The sequence below is a fragment of the Psammomys obesus genome, unplaced genomic scaffold (assembly GCF_907164565.1).
Source record: "Psammomys obesus unplaced genomic scaffold, mPsaObe1.curated_primary_1811, whole genome shotgun sequence".
Lineage (NCBI taxonomy): Eukaryota > Metazoa > Chordata > Mammalia > Rodentia > Muridae > Psammomys > Psammomys obesus.
This window is the reverse complement of record NW_026592732.1, coordinates 14,316,292-14,336,165: the sequence shown is the minus strand read 5'-3', so window position 1 is coordinate 14,336,165 and position 19,874 is coordinate 14,316,292. Positions and strand designations below refer to the sequence as shown.

At 37.6% G+C, this 19,874-nt stretch overlaps 1 protein-coding gene across 2 annotated transcripts in view; it reads left to right on the top strand.

The window, feature by feature from the left end:
• Naalad2 (N-acetylated alpha-linked acidic dipeptidase 2) overlaps positions 1–19,874 on the top strand; it is a 54,136-nt gene that overhangs the window by 28,533 nt on the left and 5,729 nt on the right. For both annotated transcript variants that reach the window (XM_055615688.1, XM_055615686.1), the window contains 5 exons: positions 465–528; positions 1,531–1,598; positions 7,833–7,924; positions 9,928–10,018; positions 15,358–15,622. In XM_055615688.1, coding sequence (XP_055471663.1) covers positions 465–528; positions 1,531–1,598; positions 7,833–7,924; positions 9,928–10,018; positions 15,358–15,622 — 580 coding nt within the window. The remainder of the gene's footprint in view (positions 1–464; positions 529–1,530; positions 1,599–7,832; positions 7,925–9,927; positions 10,019–15,357; positions 15,623–19,874) is intronic.

Here is a 19,874-nt window from a genome sequence, read left to right as displayed (position 1 = left end):
TCTGTTGGTAATGTCTAAGTTCTTACATGTTTAAAGTGGGCATAGATGTCTTCATAAAATTAGAAATGGTTTGTGATACTTGCTTTCTCTACAATGTTTATCACATATAAATATAAATTTTATTGGTGTGTTCTAAAGTAAGGTATGCATGTATGTGTATAGTTTTAAAAAATGCCTTTCTCCCAGGAGAATCAAGGAATCACAGCTGAAAATATTTTTTCCTGGGCCTTTTGCTTTCATAATACTATCATTTTATTATTATTATTATTATTATTATTATTATTATTATTATTTGCTATCATCAACTAAGCAGTTAGAACTTCCTTTAAAATTGTGGTTACAGGCAGATACTGTGCTTGACTTATAAACATCACAGGCCATTTTTTTTTCAAGAGATTATTGTGGTTACTTTGTTTATATTTTCATAGCAGTACTGTGAATTAACAATTTTGCTTCAACTGCAGGAGAATGCAAAGATCCTACAGGAGAGAAGCGTTGCTTATATCAACTCAGATTCATCTATAGAAGGTACATCTTATTTCATTTTGAAATGAACAATATTCAAAAAGTAAATTCTATGTATGTATGTATGTTAGTATATGATTTTTTTTTGGTTTGGTCTTTTTTTCTTTCTTTCTTTCTTGAGACAAGAGTCTCATGGGTGGCAGCAAACATGTTTGTGGCCATGAGACCTTGAACAACCTATCTTTCCATTTCTACCTCCCAAGCACTTGGAATTACAGAAGTGTACTATAGCACCTGGCCAGTTGTTTGTTTGTTTGTTTAATAATTTTTAAGTCAGTAAATTTACATTAATATTATCTCAATTTTTTTTTGTGTAGACAAGACTATTAAGTAACAGCTTAGTCTTTAGTTCTACCACAGGAAAAATAATTCATATCAATCATTGTGACATGCAACTGTTCTATGAGTCTTTTTCTTTGTCCTTCTCTATCTTTGTTTTGTATTTGCTTGTCTGGGATTGCCACTTAAGCCGCTAATATTCACCACACTTTTTTTTGTGGAGGAATTAGAGAACTTTGGCTAGAATATTTCAAAACAGTCTATCTCATACAGAAATATTTTAGTCATAAATATTTTCTTGAAAAAATTCCCTGTTTATTGGAAATCTTTTTGAATTGACACATTGTATTTACCTCTAGATTTCTGATACATTTTTATTCATTGTTCCTGAAGACAACATGCATACTATTGTTTAAATATTGATCTAAATTACTGAATCAAATTAAAGAATGAGTTCTGTCGTCTTAATGCTTTCTTTGACATTGTCCTCCGAGAAATGTTGCTACACAGAAAATTGGCTGACGGCTGTGGGAGCTACTACCTCAGCCACCAGAGTCCACCATTTCTCTATCAGCTTGAACATTACACTGCAACCCCTTCCACTCCTCAGATGCATTTTCAATTAAAGACTGCTCCACTGTAACTGAAACAGAAAGTTGCAATTAAACATGGATGTATTTCATGCGGCAGTTTAAATAAGACTTTTATATTTGGCTTATTCCTCAGGCAATTACACTCTCCGAGTTGACTGTACTCCTCTTCTTTACCAACTGGTCTATAAAGTGGCAAGAGAGGTAAATGACAATACCTGGCTTACTATTTTATGATGAATGGATAACAGATCTGCACATATTTTTAAATTGATATCAAAACGTTGATGAGTCAAGTAAGTAGCAACTAAAACAAAATTTGTAATATGCAACTTACCATGTGGCATAGCTGTGAGGATGCCAAGAAATTAAGTATTAAAAATAAGCCAAGGAATTCCGAAATTGGCAGTGCAGAAGTCATTGGGCTTTATAACCAGACAGTTACTGAGTGTCAAGATAGTGAGTAGAATGAACAGCAATTAGTCAAAGGCAAAAGGGTAGGAAATCTCCAAGTGGTGGTTACACAAAAACACTATAAACATTAAACTAATTATACGTTAAATACTCTTGAGAAGTAAAGCACATTGAGTCTCAAAATAAAATCAGATAATGTACTCACAATATGTGTACCCTTCATTTGAATTTACTTACAGAGGTACTGGAGAGGATCTCCGTGGTTAAGAGCACTTGCTAATTTTCCAGAAGACTTGCGTTTGGTTCCCAGCACGCACATCACATGTTTTACAATTGCCTGTAATTCCAGCTCCAAGGGATCTGACACCCTTTATACTTCCTTAGGCACCTTAACACATGTGGTACATAGGCACACACACTCAAGACAGAGAGGCAGGGAGGTAGAGACAGAGAGAGACAGAAAGAGAAAGAGAAAGACAAGACAGAGAGGCAGGGAGGTAGAGACAGAGAGAGACAGAAAGAGAAAGACAAAGGGAGAGACAGAGATAAACCAACCCCCCAAAATCACATCAATAAAAATAAAATGAATATTTAAAACAAAAGAATATAATTACAGAAATGTTTGCTGCTTTAAAGTCAATCTTAGTGAAAAGTGAGACAGTGCCATTTTAATGCAGATTCTATTTCCTAATCTTTTTTAAAATTAAAATTTCTTTTTTATATTCACTTTACTCCTTGATTTTAGCCCCCTCCCCTCCCTCATCTCCTCCCAGTCCCATCTTCCCTCTGTCTTCCCCTCCCCTGTATCTCAGAAAGGGGAGGTCCTCCTCTGCTACCATCTGACCCCAGCCTATCCGGTCTCATTAGGACTGCCTGCATCTTCTTCCTCTGTGGCCTGGCAATTCCCCCCACCCCAAGGGGAAGTGATCAAAGAGTGGGCAACACAGTCTCTGACATGGACTCTGTTTCTTAATCTTTTTAATCTTACCCTACCTGCTAGTATCTCTAAAAGCAGGCCTTTTTTTTCTCTCAAACCTAAGTGCTATCTTTTCCCACTTGATGGTATCCTTACCTTCTTGATTAAACTTATTTCCTTGTTCTTTTATAACAATGTCTTGCAATATTATCTTTCCTAAAAGTAAGTGTAAAGGGAATCTTTATAGGGCAATACTTCAGATATGTTTTTATGCTCTGTCCTGTGCTGTGACAGAAAAATGACTGCTTCCTTTGATATCGAAAGTGATAAGAACTTTGGAACCAGTAGGTAGGAGAAGTTTTTATTTGCAAACCTTGTGCAAAGACATGTGCTTATTATCTATGGTCATATAAAGACCCTGGGAACTAAAGTGGCTCTTTCACTTTCCTGTAAACTAATTATTAAAATTTCTACCATCCCTTGTGTCTTAGTTACTTTTCTATTGCCTTAAAGAGACGCCATGACCAAAGAAACTTATAGAAGAAAGAGTTTATTGGGGGCTTAGAGTTTTAGAGGGTGAGTCTGTGACCATCGCGGCAGCAGAAAGGCTGGAGCAGTAGCTAAGAGCTTACATCCTTACCTGCAAGTACACAGTAGAGGGAGCACTAGCTAGAAATGGCATAGCCAATGAGATACCTACTCCAACAAGGCCATACCCACTTCTTAAACAGTTTCACCAACTAGGGACCAACCATTGAAATATATGAGCCTGTGGGGGTATTCTTATTCAAACCACAACATCTAATAAGTCAAATAATCAAGGTAAAGAAAAGCTGTTGCCTGACTCAGCAAGAAATAGAGCACAATACTGCTAATGCCGGTAGTGCATCTGGTGGAAGAAGTTAAGGCAGTTAAAAGATTCCTTACATTAATGTTTCTTTGAATTTTTAAGCAGGGATGTCCTTATGAATGTTCTGAAAACAACCACTGGAGCTTGTTGGGATTACAAGTAGGTACAGAAATAAAGATAGTGAATCCTCGTCTCTTTGCATACATAAATAGCCATCTCCTTTCCGTGGAGGACAGGCACTCAAACAGGGCAGAAACCTGGAGGTAGATGCCGATGAAGAGCCCATGAGAGGTGCAACTTTTATTAGAGTGTTCTCCATGGCTTGTTCAGCTTGCTTTCTTGTAGAACCTAGGATCATCAGCCCACGGGGTCCCCACCCATGATGGGCTGGGCCCTCCTACATCAATCATTAATTAAGAAAGTTCTCTACAGGCTTTCCTATAACCCATTCTTGTGAAGACTTTTTCTAGATTGGGGTTCCCGTCCATCAGATGACTCTAGCTTATGTCAAGTTGCCATAAAATTAGTCAGCACGGATCCCTTCTTTTTATAATCAGCTTTTATATTCATTCTGTGCCATCTTGTACAATGTTCCCTGAATCTTGCAGTGGGAATATAAATATCCTGCTTTAGGGTAAACACTCAATAGCCACATATTCTCAGAACTTTAATCAGCCATTTCCTGCAGAGAAAAGCTTCCCTGATCAAGGTTTAGAGTAGTATTTGTCTAAGGGTATAAATATAAATATTTAGAAAGTAGTCTGACACTATGTTAAATTACCAAAAAAGAAAAAATTCAACCAACCAACCAACCAACCAAACAAGCAAACAAATTAATTACAGGTTTGACAAAAGTCACCATACCAATAGGTCAGCAGGAGGGCTGTCCATAATTCTCATGGGCAGCCATGTTAGTTTGAGAAATGTTCCTCATAATGTCTGGCATTTGAATACTCTTTTTCCCAGTTGGTGGCAATGACTGTGGGAGGAGGTTAGGAGGTGTGGCTTTTCTGGAGGAAATGTATTAGTGACAAAGGGCTTAGAGAGTGTACAGTCTTGCCCTTCTCCCAGGTTGCTTTCTCTGTTTCAGGCTTTCTGTTCAAGATGTGCACTTGCTGCTTCTACTCCAGCTGCCATACTTCCCCGCAAAAATAGTCTCTTGCCTCTCTGAAACTCTACATCAGAGTAGACTTTCTTCTATCAGTTGGCTTGGTCATGATGCTTTGTCACAGCAACAAAGTAACTAAAACAGCAACCAAAAGTGACACTAATAACCTGTGTTGCTAGGGTGAGGACCAAAAACCCATAGGGAGGAATCCTGCTCTTAGCACAGGAATCTTCTTCTTCTTCTTCTTCTTCTTCTTCTTCTTCTTCTTCTTCTTCTTCTTCTTCTTCTTCTTCTTCTTCTTCTTCTTCTTCAATTGAAAATATTTTTTTCATGGAATATATTCTGATCACAGTTTTCCTGTTCCAAACTACACCAGGATCTCGCCACCTCCAATTCTAATGCCTTTGCTCTCTCTCTCTTTAAAAAAATAAGTTAGCAAACAAATAAATAAAACAAAAAAAATGAAAACAAAAAAGCACACACAGAACAAAATCTATAAAAACACAAAATCATAACATACAAGCAAAAGACCAATAAGACAATAAAAAATATAAAGCCCAAACAAAGTAATATAAGAAAAAAAATTTACAAAAATACTGAATCCAGTTTATGTTAGCCATCTACTGCTGGGCATGGGGCTTCCCCTTAAGTATCTTTAACATACACACTGAGACACCAGTGGAGAAGACTAAGTTTTCCTGTGTAAGTGGAAATGAACTGGTGGTAGCTTCTTGGTTAAGGATGGGGGTTTGTGTTCACTTCCCCTTTTCAGCTGTGAGATTTTGGTTTGATCATCATGGTTTCTGGGGTTGGCATTATCCACTTGTTTATATGAGGTATCTCCATTTGAACTCTACCCAATTTTAAAACATTTTATGTGTATGAGTGTTTTTTTTTTTTTTTCTGAACGTCTGTATGCACATCATGTGCATGCAGTGTCCACAGAACCCTGAATTGGAGTTACAGAAAGTTGTGAGGCACTGCGCGAGTTTTGGAAACTGAGACTGGATTCTCTGCAAGAGGCTCAAGTAGTTCTTAACTGATGAGCTATTCCTCAGCCCATATTAAAAACTGTGCCCCTCCCCTCCTCCCCTCCTCCCCTCCGCCTTCACCTCTTTTTGCGTGCGCGCTTGCTTGTGCGTGCGTGTGTGTAAATTTCAGGAGTCAGATTTCTTCTTCCACCATGTGGGTTCTGGGGACTGCTGCATTCAGCTATCAGACTTGGGGCAAGTGCTTTTGGTTGTTGAGACATCTCACCACCAAGACTCCTTTCATTAAAAATAATTCTTTTTAATTAGCTTGTAGAATAGTAGGCTTCCACATGTCTTTTTTTTTTTTTACAGCATTACTAATCCTCTCCACATGCATCACTTAAATTTTGCCATTCTAGTATATTCCCTTCTACTTTCATTTCACCTCAGTTCTAGTATGTACCCATGTTTAGAACTCTTCTCTAGCTCCCATGATCCCTTATAATTTTCTTTTCTCTATAGACATTCCAAGTTAAATACAAAATTAATTCAAAAATATGATAATATATAATGAAGAACACATGGCATTTGAATTTCTGGGACTGAAATACCTCACTTAGTATAATTTTACCCCCAATTCTACCTATTTCATACAAATTTCATTTTTCTTTGGTACTAAGTAAAATTACGTTGTATAAATATGCCATATTTTCATTATCTACTTTTCAGTTGATGGACATCTAGTCTGATTTCTTTTCCTAGCTACTGTGAAGAGGGCAGGAATGAACAGAAATGTGCAACTGGTTTTTTATTCTATTCTATTCTATTCTATTCTATTCTATTCTATTCTATTCTATTCTATTCTATTCTATTCTATTCTATTCTATTCTATTCTACTTATTTATTTATTACAATTTATTCATGTTGTATCCCTACTGAAGCTCCCTCCCTCATCTCCCACTCACCCTCCCTCTTCTCTCCCTCTGCCCTTTCCCTATCCTCTGATAAGGGAGGACCTCCTCTCCTTCTATCTGACCCTAGCTTATCAGGTCTTAAGAAGGTTGGCTGCATCTTCTTCTTCTGTTGCCTAGCAAGGATGCACCACTCCCAGGAGGAGATGATCAAAGAGCCAGCCACTGAGTTCATGTCAGAGTCAGTCCTTGTACCCCTAACTAGGGAACCTACTTGGAAACTGAGCAGCCTATGGGCTTCCTTTGAAAAGGAGGGTCTAGGTCCTCTCCATGCATGGTCCTCTGTTGGAGTATCAGTCTCTGCAGGACCCCCCGAACCAAGGTTTTTTGGCTCTGTTGTTCTCCTTATGGAGTTCCTGTCCCCTCTAGGTCTCTATCTCCCACTTCTTCCATAAGGATTCTAGCATTCTGCCCAAAGTCTGGCTATGAGTCTCAGTTTCTCCTTCGATACCCTGGTGGGTAGTCTTTCAGATGTCTTCTGTGGAAGGCTCCTGTCCTGTTCCTTGTCTTCTTCTACTTCCGATGTCTATCCAGTTTGTCCTTATGAATGAGGATTGAGCATCTTCCCTAGGGTCTTCCCTGTTGTTTAGCTTCTTTAGGACTAAAGATTTTAGTATGTTTATTGTTAGTTTTTTGGGGTATATATGCAGGAGTGGTATAGCTGAGTAATATGCAGATCTACTTTTAATTTTGAAAAAACTCTACACTGATTTCTGTGGTAACTGTACCAGTGTATATAGGTTTCCCTTTTCTCACATTAAAAAAAATGCAGCTTTACTTAAGCATACTTTAAAAAAAAATCTAGATAATAGTACTCACTACTACTAATTTCTTTTCCAACAATAGTAGCATCCTTCTGGCTGGATAAAAGCAATTTGTTAAAGAAAATATATGTGTATATATATTCTCAAGTATTGTTACCTGAAACAATTTAAAACTTTTATTTAAGATGGCATCAGTTAAAAAAAAAAGAAAAAGAAAAAGAAATTTCCTTTTAGGTAATTGTCAAAGTTACCAGTAACAGTCATCATAAATGAAGAAGAATTTGGGCTGGTTTTTTGTTTTCTTATCAGTTGCACAATATATTTTTATGTAATTGAACATGACATATATATACACAATAGAGATATGAATGGGTGTGGATGCTAATGTGCATGTAGAGTTGATACACTTGCTTCAGTTTCTGATGCCCCTGCTTGTTTTTCTAGATCTCCAGCCCTGATGATGGTTTTGAAAGTCAATCACTTTATGAAAGCTGGCTGCAGAAAGACCCTTCACCAGAGAATAAGGATTGTCCTAGGTAAATAGTATATGACTCTTTTCTACCCTGGGACAAATATCAAATATGGATTCCCTTGCTTCTCAGATAGCTCATCAATAATTTAAATAAATTTAATAAAGCTGTCAGCCAGCTGTTGTTTTGCTTACTAATAAGCTCAAACACATTAAAAAAATTTTTTTTTCATTTGATTTTTTTCAAGAGAGGGTCTGTGTATCAGAGCCTTGGCTACCCTAGACTTTTTTTTTTTTTTTTTTACCAAGATGGCCTTGAACTCACAGTGATCTGCCTCCCTCTGCTTCCCAAGTGCTGGGATTAAGGGTGTGCACCACCACACCAGACCTCAGACACTTTTTAAAATGTGTAATGTGTATAAAACAGATGAATATAATTTTGAAAATTTTCAATTAGACTGATGGGGGGGCTTGAGACATGGCTCAGCAATTAAGAGTGTTTGCTCTTCTACCAGAGGACCCAAGTTCAGCTCCCAACACCCATGTCATGTTGCTTACAACCATAGCCAGCTGCAGGGCATCCAGTACCCTCTTCTGGCTTCTGTGGGCTCCTGAGCACCCTTTTACATACAGACAGACACACACATATAAATATAAATAAGTTGTACAGTGATTTTGTTATAGATTAGTCATTATGTGACATTCTGATGAAAATTTCATAAATATAGTAGATGCTTTAAAAATAATATAACTTCATGTGATCATAGTGTAAACAATGAATGTATTGTGCGTGTTCACGTGTATGGATGTGTATGTGTGTATGTGTGCATATAAATGTGTATTTGTGCATGTGCTGTGTATGTAGGGTGTGTGTGTGTGTGTTGGTGGGGACCAGAACCTGATGCTGGCTATCTTCCACTGATTCCCAACCTTATTTATTTTTTAAAAATTATTTTTATTTTTAAATTATGAGTGTATATGTGTATCTGTGTGGGTATATGTGTGTACTCACAGAGGCCAGTTGGTCTATATTATTGACCTAGGAATCTTCTCTCTCTTTTATTCCTGTAATTCAAAGGTTTAGTCTTTCCATAGTGTCTCACATATCCTGTATGAGACTTTTTTGTGTCTTTTATATGTTTTTCATATAATCTGCTTCATCTAGATCTTCTATTTTAACTCAGAGCCCTGATCATCTATTTTCTATTTGATTAATTCTTCTTTTTTAAATTTATTTTTAATTTACTTTATATCTTGTAGCCCATCTTCTCTCCTCATGATCCTACCTTCCCACTTTCTTCTCCCTCTCCCCTCTTTCTGTCTCTTCAGAAAAGGGGAGCCCTCCCATCCAGCACATCAAGTTGCATACAAACTGTGCTCACCCTCATCTACTGAGGCCCGGGAAGGCAGCCTCACTAGGAGGGAATGATCAACAATAAGGCAACAGAGTCTGTGTCACTGACAGCCCCCTCTCTACTTAATAGCTTTATCTACATGAAGATAAAGCTGCCCACCATTTACATATGTGTAGGGATCCAATGTACTTGTGTGGAGGTCAGAGGACAACTTGTCCTTAATTCCCTCCTTCTGTCTTGTGGGTCCCAAGATCAAACTCAGGTTATCAGGCTTATTGGCAAGTGTCATTATTCTCTAAACCATCTTGCTGGTCCCCAAATCAGTCAGATGGAAGTTTAATTGTGTTTGCACCATTATAAAAGTTTCATATGCTTAGTCATTAAAAAAATAGTAGGCTCTTCCAATAAACAACTTGAGATGGCTTATAAAAATGGCTCTTTAAGAGGTTCAAATGTTTCTGTTCTTTAAAAAAAAAAAAGGCTGCAGTGTTCCATAGTACTGCTAAACTCTGGTAATTTTCATTATAGCGTGTCACATAAATATACTGGGAAATAACAATATCTTGAAGATTATTTAACTTTTTACAATTCTTATATTAATTCGCTATGCAAATTCCTAGCTACTCTTGAAGCTGGATTCATTTCCCCATCTGTTTAACTTTGTATTCTTTATTATGTATATATATATATTTACTTATTCATATTATATATCTAGAATCAATAAGCTGGGATCTGGAAGTGATTTTGAAGCTTATTTTCAGAGACTTGGAATAGCTTCAGGAAGAGCTCGCTACACTAAAAACAGGGTAAGCCATCTAACCATTTTTAATACGTACGATACGTCTTCACTTTCTGTTACTGTAAAAAGATGCCTTAAATAATCATCTCATAAAAAGATTGCTTGTCAGATGCTGACGCTCATAACCAAGCTTTGGGCAAAGTGTAAGGAATCATATGAAAAAAGAGGTAGTTAGTAAGACCTGGAGAGTTACAGGAGCTCCACAAGGAGAACAACCAAACCAAAATATCTGGGCTCAGGGGTATTTTCTGAGATGGATACTCCAACCAAGGTACACTCATGGATCTAACCTAGAACCTCTGCTCAGATGTAGCCCATGGCAACTCAGTGTCCAAGTGGGTATCCTAGTAAGGGGAACAAGGACTGTCTCTGACATGAACTCAGTGGCTGGCTCTTTGACCACTCCCCCTGGGGGAGGAGCCTTACCAGGCCACAGAGGAGGACATTGAAGCCAGTCCTGATGAGACCTGATAAGCTAGGGTCAGATGGAAGAGGAGGTGGACCTCCCCTATTGCTGGACTTGGAGAAGGGCGTGGGAGGAGATGAAGGAGGGAGAGTGGGATTGGGAGGGAATGAGGGAGGGAGCTACAGCTGGGATGCAAAACGAATACAATGTAATTAATGTAAAAAAATAAAAATTTAATTAAAAAAAGATTGGTTGTCAGAGTTTCACAGGTCACAGCCTATAGCGTTTGTGCTAGTGCTTGTGGGATTGTGGTTAGTCAGCAAATCATGATGGAGTGAGGAAAGCTGCTTACCTTAGAGCAGACAGGAAGCAAAGAGAGATCAGGAAGAGCTGGAATACCACCTACTCTTCAAGGGCATTTTCCCAATACCTCTTTCTGAGGGCACTTCTTTTTAATTATGAAACAGAGGGTTTTACTATGACGTTTTCATATATGTATTCCATTAACTTTAATGATGTTTATCTTTCCCATGTACTCCATCCATTCCCTCATAGACCCTCCTGTAGCTTTCCTCCCTTTTCAAATAGACCTCCATTGACTTTCATGTCTTTTATTTTAAGTTTAGATATCAAGATTCTCTACATAGAGAAAACATACCATATTCATTATTCCTTGCGTGGCTTATTTTGTTTAATATGATGATCTTAAGCTCCACCTATTTTCCTAAAACATTTCTTAAAATGTTTTTAGAACTTTTAAGAGTATCACACTGGGAGTAAAAGCTTGAACTTATGAGTTTTCTTCTTTCTTTCCTTCCTTCCTTCCTTCCTTCCTTCCTTCCTTCCTTCCTTCCTTCCTTCCTTCCTTGCCTTTTTTGAAGGTGGGAAGTATATTCCAGATGCAAACTATAACAACATTTTACTAATATGAACTGTAATTGAATTGTATAGCATCAGGCAATAGGTGTACCCAGGATCCAGGGATTCAGACAGACTATTTATTCCTGCTCCTTTGTAGTTATACTATGAAAGGATGTGGACTATGAAGGGATGTAATTACTACTAAGGTTTTTCAGTGAAATGATAGTTCATGTAGAAATGCCAGATGTATAGCTGGTTACACAAACTAATCCTTCACATCCTTTTATAAAAACAGAATTTGTTGGAAAAATCTAATTTTGTTCTAGGGATGTAACTTAGTTGGTACAGTGGTTGCCTTGGATGCATAAAATACTGGGTCCTTTCACTAAAATGGAATGTGGTAGTTCATCCCTGTAATACAAGTACTTGGATTGAAACAAAGGTGGAACAGAAATTCAAGGTCATCCTTGGCCAAATAGAGAGTTTGAGATCAGATCAGAGGGCTAGATTCTGACTTAAAAATAAATAAATAAGTAAATCAGTAAAATCTTATCTTGTAGTCTAGTTGTGTAGACACTATTCCCCCCACCCCCCCGGAGTAAATGTTTTAGTTGAGAGACATGCTGGTCTAGGGTTGTACATTATCACTTGCCCTTTCCCATTTTCCCACTCCTGCCTACCGTAAGAAAAGGTCTGCGGGTAGAGAACAAGGCACATTTCTCCCAAGTTTTAATTTCTTCCATTTTTCCACTCTGTACTAGCCATCACTGTCATTCAACTATTTTGATGACCTGCACGTATGTTGAACATGTGCTGCATTACTGTGGCCATGTCACAAGTTATGTTATGTATCAAACATTAGTAGACTTAGCTTCTTTACATCTTTCACTCAGTTTCAAGTCCAAAGTACAATAACCAATATCTTGCTTGTACATAATGCATATTGATTGCCAAGTTGACTATCCAGAATACAGGCAACATAAAGAAGCAAAGAGAGCACTAGAATATTGCAAATAGATAAATAAGCATTGAATATTAATATTCACTTTTTACTACATCTGACCATGAAACAACATAAGTTTAAGTGATACGGGTCTCTTTAGATGCAAATATTTTTTGAGATTTTTCTACAATTTAGTAAAGGTTCTTCACCAACCCTATATCTGACAGAAGGTTAATATCCAGAATATATAAAGAACTATAGAAGTTAAACAGCAACAAATCAGTTAATCCAATTAAAAAAATGGGGTACAGAGCTAAACAGAAAATTCTCTATAGAGGAATCATTGAATGACAAAGAAACACTAAAAGAAATGCTCAACATCTTTAGTCATCAAGGAAATGCAAATCAAAACGACCCTGAGATTTCACCTTACACCCATCAGAATGGCTAAGATAAAAAACTCAAGTGACAACACATGCTGGAGAGGATGTGGAGAAAGGGGAACCCTACTTCATTGCTGGTGGGAATGTAAACTTATACAATCACTTTGGAAATCAATCTGGTACTTTCTCAGATCATTAGGAATAATGTTACCTCAAGACCTAGCTATACCACTCCCAGACATACATCCAAAAGATGCTCAAGCATACAACAAGGACATTTGCTCAACCATGTTTGTAGCAGCTTTATTTGTAATAGCCAGAAGCTAGAAACAACCCAGATGTCCCTCATTTGAGGAACGGATACAGAAATTGTGGTACATTTACACAATGGAATATAACTTAGCAATCAAAAATAAAGCATGCAAATGGTGGGATTTAGAAAAGATCATCCTGAGTGATGTATCCCAGAAGCAGAAAGACATACATGGTATATACTCACTCACAAGTGGATATTAGACATATAATATAGGATAATTATACTAAAATCTGTACACGTAAGGAAGATAATCAAGGAGGACCCTGGGTAAGATGCTCAATCTTCATTCAGAAACTCAAGTGAGACAGACATCAAAAGAGAACAGGACAGGAGCCTACCACAGAGGGCCTCTGAAAGACTCCACCCAGCAAGGTATCAAAACAAATGATGAGATTCATAGCCAAACTTTGGGCAGAGTGCTGAGAATCATATGAAAGAAGGGGGACATAGAAAGACATGGAGGGAACAGGAGCTCCACAAGGAGAGCAACAGAAGCAAAAAATCTGGGCACAGGGTCTTTTGTGAGACTGATACTCCAAACAAGGACCATGCATGGAGACAACTTAGAACCTCTGCACAGAAGTAGCCCATGGCAGCTCACTGTCCAAGAGAGTTCCCCAATATTAGGAACAGGGACTGTCTCTGACATGAACTCATGGGCTAGCTCTTTGATCACCTCCACCTGAGGGGGGGGGCAGCCTTACCAGTCCACAGAGGAAGACAAAGAAGCCAGTCCTGATGAGACCTGATAGACTAGGTTCCGATGGAAGGGGGGGGGAGGACCTCCCCTATCATTGGACTGGGGGAGAAGCATAGGAGAAGAAGAGGGAGGGAGAGTGGGATTTGGAGGGAATGGTGAAGAGGGCTACAGGTGGAATACAAAGTGAATAAACTATAATTAATAAAAATTTTAAAAAGATTACAAAGTACATACCCTAGAAATACCAAAAAAGCTAGGAATGTTCCACATGAAAATATATGTAGAACTCTTTCACTTTTTACTTCCATGAAATATATATAGAAATAATGTAAAAATTTAAATTTATCAAAGTTGTTTACAAAATTATATATTTGCAATAAAAAGAGATGTAAGTAAATATAAAAATGTCAGGTTAAATTATAGCTGTATAAATTAACTATAGTACACAATATACTACTAAAATAATTTTATAGCTATATCCTGTGGTATTGTGGTGTGACTATTTTGAGTATTTGCCTAAAATACTTAAAATTCCATGTGACACTAATGACTTGTGGTTGAGCTCTTTACCTCTGCAGTAAGTTACATATGTAGTAAAAAGTGATCGTTTATGGATTGCACATATTTCACCATATAGAATACACAGAGCATACAAAATATGTATTGTTTGTATTATTAGTAGTTTAGTTGATACATGTACTTTCAAGTGTGTGGGAATTCATTTGTTTCTCCCTAATTCCTTTGTGATTCGGGGATCAACTGTACATGACAAATGTGACTTGGATATTTACCACTCTGTTCACTATTACACTGTGTCAGCAGTTTGAGCAAAGCCATCTAATATTCAAGGACACAGTGCATGAGGAGCACACAATTAGAAAAAGCAGGGGGTCAGGGAGCGAGGGTGATACAGGATTGATTTTTAGTGATCAAGAAGTAGTAAGAATGATAGTCCTGTAAGAACATAGCAGATGGTAAAAACTAAAATTAGGATGTGGAAAACATTGATCTCAAAATCTTTCTACACAGTATTAACATGTGTTAACATGTTCATTACAGGTACTCCCAGAATCTTATCAAGGGTTAATAGCATTTTGTTGAACACTGCTTGGTCAGGGAAAGAACAACTTACCTTTCATCCCTGTAGACACTAAGCTACCCAGAACTTTTCATACCTTTGATTGGTCTGTAATTTTTAATTGTGCTGATTTGAATACATATTTCTTTGGTTATCAGAACCAAAAGGTTGAACGAAGGGCTGATTATGGCATGACCTCAGTGGCAGGCTCTCTGATCACCTCCCCCCTGGGGGTGCATGCTTGTCAAGCCACAGAGGAAAAGGATACAATCAGTCCTGATGAGACCTGATAGGCTAGAGTCAGACAGAAGGGGAGGAGGTCCTCACCTTTCAGTAGACTAGGGGAAGAGCATAGGAGGAGAAAAGAGAGTGAGGATGGGACTAGAAGAGATGGGGGGGAGCACAGCTGGGATACAAAGTGAATAAATTGTGATAAATAATAATAATTAATAAAAAATTGAAAACAAAATAAAATTTAAAAGAATATATAAAAATTTAAATCAGTGAGCATTTTGGTTGTAGCATTTTAAATAGTATTAAATTTATTTGCTTAATTGTAGAAATTATGGCTATCGTATGTGTTTTCTTTAATCATTTTTGAGTAAAATGTCATGAATTTAACATCTAATGCTTATTTTTCGACTTTCCCGCCCTTTTAGAAAACAGACAAATACAGTAGCTATCCTGTATACCATACCATCTACGAGACCTTTGAATTGGTAGAGAACTTTTATGACCCCACATTTAAAAAACAGCTTTCTGTTGCTCAGCTAAGAGGAGCATTGGTATATGAGCTTGCAGACTCTGTACTCATTCCTTTCAACATTCAAGACTATGCAAAAGCCTTGGAAAGCTACACAGCAAGTATCTTCAATTTATCCAAGAAACATGACCAGCAACTGACAGACCATGGAGTCTCATTTGGTAAGCTATTTTATAGACTTTAATGCAGAACTTTCTTAGCTCCTATCATGATCAGTGAGTTCTAGAGGGAATCCAGCTAATTTACTAATTCTTTCTGGCAAACCCTTAAACAAATACTGACTTAGGGGTCTGGCTTAATATAAAATTTCTATTGTGAATGCATTACTCATGAAATAGTGCTACAAATAATAAATTGGATAAATTTTTCCTATGTTTCTGCTTTTATTAATATTCTTTATTAAATATTCTCAATTTATTAATATGAAAAGTTATAGTCATAACTTCTAAAATGTATATATTATTATTCCTGAATATATTCATTAATATTTGTGTACATGAAAGCTATTTTGCATATAACCTGTCTTTGTTTTTATGACTAGCTGTCTATACCATGTGTCTTCTATAAAGATGAAACACAGAAAAATTCTGTGTCATTAAACACTGGATCTGGAAGGAACTGGCCTAATTCAGATATTTTCTCTTCTGTGATGTTTAGAACACTTAACTTCTGTACTGCCATTTTCTTCTTCCTTCTTTCTTTCCTCCTTTCCTTCCTCCTCTTCTTTTTTGGTTTGATTTTTCGAGACAGTGGTTCTCTGTGCCACCCTGGCTGTTCTGGAACTCTCTCTGTACACCAGGCTGGACTCAAATTCAAAGATCCACCTGCCTCTCCCTCCTGAGTGCTGGAATTAAAAGGCATGTACCCCCCCACCATCCAGATATTGCCAATTTTTCTTTTTCTTTCTTTCTTTCTTTCTTTCTTTCTTTCTTTCTTTCTTTCTTTCTTTCTTTCTTTCTTTCTTTCTTCCTTCCTTCCTTCCTTCCTTCCTTCCTTCCTTCCTTCCTTCCTTCCTCTCTCTCTCTCTCTCTCTCTCTCTCTCTCTCTCTCTCTCTCTTTCTTTGGTTTTTCAAGACAAGGTTTCTCTGTGTAATAACCCTGGCTGTCTTGGAGTCACTTTGTAGACCAGGCTGGCCTCAAATTCACGAATAGCCACCTGCGTCTGTCTCCCAAGTGCTGGGGTTAAAAACATGCACCACCACACCCAGCCTGTTGCCAATTTCTTAAGCTTTGAATGAGTACAACACACTTCATTAATAGGAAGAGTATTAGGAAGTATATGGATCAGTAGTGATTGGCCCTCAGTGAGCAGTGAATGTTGCCTACTGGCACTAATGTAACTATTTCTTTTCTGCCTTTAAGATGAATATTCTTAGTATATGCCAAAATAATCAAATTTGTATGGAATGTATACTATGTATTGAGCACATTATTTATTTTATTAATTACATTTTATTCACTTTATATTCCCCCATAAACCCCTCCCTCCTCCCCTCCCAGCCCCACCCTCCTTCCCTCTTCTTCATGCATGCCCCTCCCCAAGTCCACTGATAGGGGAGGTTCTCCTCTCCTTCTTTCTGATCTTAGTCTATCAGTTCTCATCAGAAGTGGCTGCATTGTCATCTTCTGTGGCCTGGTAAGGCTGCTCCCCCCTCAGGGTGAGGTGATCAAAGAGCAGGCCAATTAGATTATGTGAGAGGCAGTCCCTCTTCCCATTACTATGTAACCCACTTGGACACTAAACTGCCATGGGCTACATCTGTGCAGGGGTTCTAGGTTATCTCCATGCCTCATACTTGGTTGGAGTATGAGTCTCTGGGAAGACCCCTGTGTTCAAATTTCCTGGTTCTGTTGCTCTCCTTGTGGGGTTCCTGTCTTCTCCAGATCTTACTATTTCCCACTTCTTACATAAGATTCCATGCTCTCTGCCCAACAGTTGGCCATAAGTCTCAGCATCTGCTTTGGTAGTCTGCAGGGCAGAGGCTTTTAGAGGCCCTCTGTGGCAGGTTCCTAGGTTGTTTCCTGTTTTCTTCTTCTTCTGATGTCCTTCCTCTTTGCCTTTCAGGATGGGGATTGAGCGTTTTAGTCAGGGTCCTCTTTCTTGATTAGTTTCTTTAGATTTTAGTAGGTTTATCCTATTAATGAGTGATATTGTTTTCAAAGAGTTTAACATTTCATGTGATAAAAGGGAAGGCAAATGTAGCTGACAGGTTATTAGAGGTACAAAAAGAGTAAATAAGAATAGACAGAATAGAGATGGAATTAGTCATTAGTGACATTTAAATGTTATTTTGATTATTATATAAGGATTAATAATCTTTTTGAAGTTATAAAGCACAGCAGGTATTTTGTTCATTTTAAATTAAAAATTACATTTCTAATGTTATTTTTGGGAGGCAGATGTTGTGTGCTACTATGTAAATGTGGAGGCCAGAAGACAATTTGTGTGAGTTGGTTCTCTCCTTCTACTATGTGGGTGTCAGGCACTGACTCAGGCATGACAGAAAGTGCATCTACCCACTCACCCATCCTGTCAGCCCACATGTAGGTATTTCAATCTGAATGTAAAATGAAATAGAAAGAGCCAGGTGCACCAGTCCATAAATATAATGGTAGCACTTGGAAGGTTGAGGCAGGAGGATCACAAATGTTAGGCCAGCCTGGGATATATAGCAAGGTTGCCTCAAAATATATAACCACAAGTAAATGAAGAAAAGAAGAGTATCTCTGGCCTGATGAGGGAATAAAGAGATGAACCTGGAGAAAAAGACAAGGTCCTGCTCAAGGCAGATGTTAATACTTGTGAAGCTATGTAGCACTTGGGACATTCCTAAACATCTTGAGTGCCCTTTGGTGCAATGTCTCTTCTATATTTGCATAGATTGATACCCAGTCAAGAGGAAAGCTATGTAAACTCGGTGGCAGGGCCTTAAGATCAAGTTAATATTTCTTTGCTTACCTGATTATGAAGCAGTCTTCTCTGATAATGTCATTTTCTGATGTATTTTTAACATCCATGTCTTTATTGGTGAATATATGCCAGCTGGCATATTTCCATATCTCTTCCATCTTAACACTATTATTTGTCTCTTGATGTGCCCCACTTTCCTCACAACTGAAATTTTCCATTAGTGCCAGAAAGCCTTGGTTATTCAGAAGATGTTTTAATCAATCAGTACATACATACATACATACATACATATACACATATGTACAAACATACAAACATACTTTATACTCCCAGTTCTTTATCTTTCACTAAAGAATTCATCTCTCTATATAACTACTACTCCACTGAACATGTTAATTCTGATGTTCCACTGACCACTGTCACTGACTCCTAGTGATGTATTTCAGTCCTTATCTTGATTTTGTAATATACTTGAAATCTAAATTTCCTTTTTTAACGTACACTTCTTTTTGCTCCCATCACACTCTTACTAGATTACTTGATTTGAACGTGTTCTAACAAAGCTTGTAAAAGTTGAGGATTAAATGAACTTTTTTGAAACTATTAAATGTATTTATATGGAAGGTCCCTTCTTGACAGATGATGAGCTAGTCCTGTGACCTGACCCACAAGCACTTGATCTGTAAAACAGTAGTAAATCAATCAAGTATGTCAAAGTCCTGCTTGGAACACACATAACACATGGATGATAGGTTGTTATAATAAAAAAAAATGTACTGAGAATCTAATTACATTTTTTCCAACAAAGCATTTTTATTTATCATTTGGGAATTTCCCATAATGCACCTCAATCCCAATTTTGTGACCCCTCAAAAAAAGAAGAAAAACGTTCAATTTATGTTGCCCATAAGTTGACTAGACTTTTTTCAGCCCCTTAAAGAAAACTTAGCCCTTTAGAAACTTTAAATACTTTAGAAAAGTATTACCAGACAAAACCTGATATTGTTTCTCAGTCTAGTTATATCAGTTTTTCACAAATCACCCTTTGAACAAGATCATAAGTATCCATTATTTGATAATAAGAATTGGTATTGTTTTAATCGGGTAATAACTGCAAAGATAATATCTTGTTTACACCTATATCCAGTGGCTAACATAGCATAGGTTGTTCCAGTAAAAATATTTAATGAATGAATGCTGGGTTTGGGTAAACAATGGATTGAGGAATTATTTATTCCCTATATTTGTGAAAGATAATTCTCTTAAGAACCAAGTTAGGGGAGGGCTGTAGAGACGGCTCATTGGTTAAGAGCCCTTTCCAACAATGAGGACAGACATTCAAATCTCGAGTCATGTGGTGTGAATCATAGTTACTGGCAACTCCAGCTCCAAAAGATCTTCCACTCTCTACTGACCTTTATAGGCTCCAGGACACATTTACACACATGTGCGCATACACACACACACACACACACACACACACACACACACACACACACACA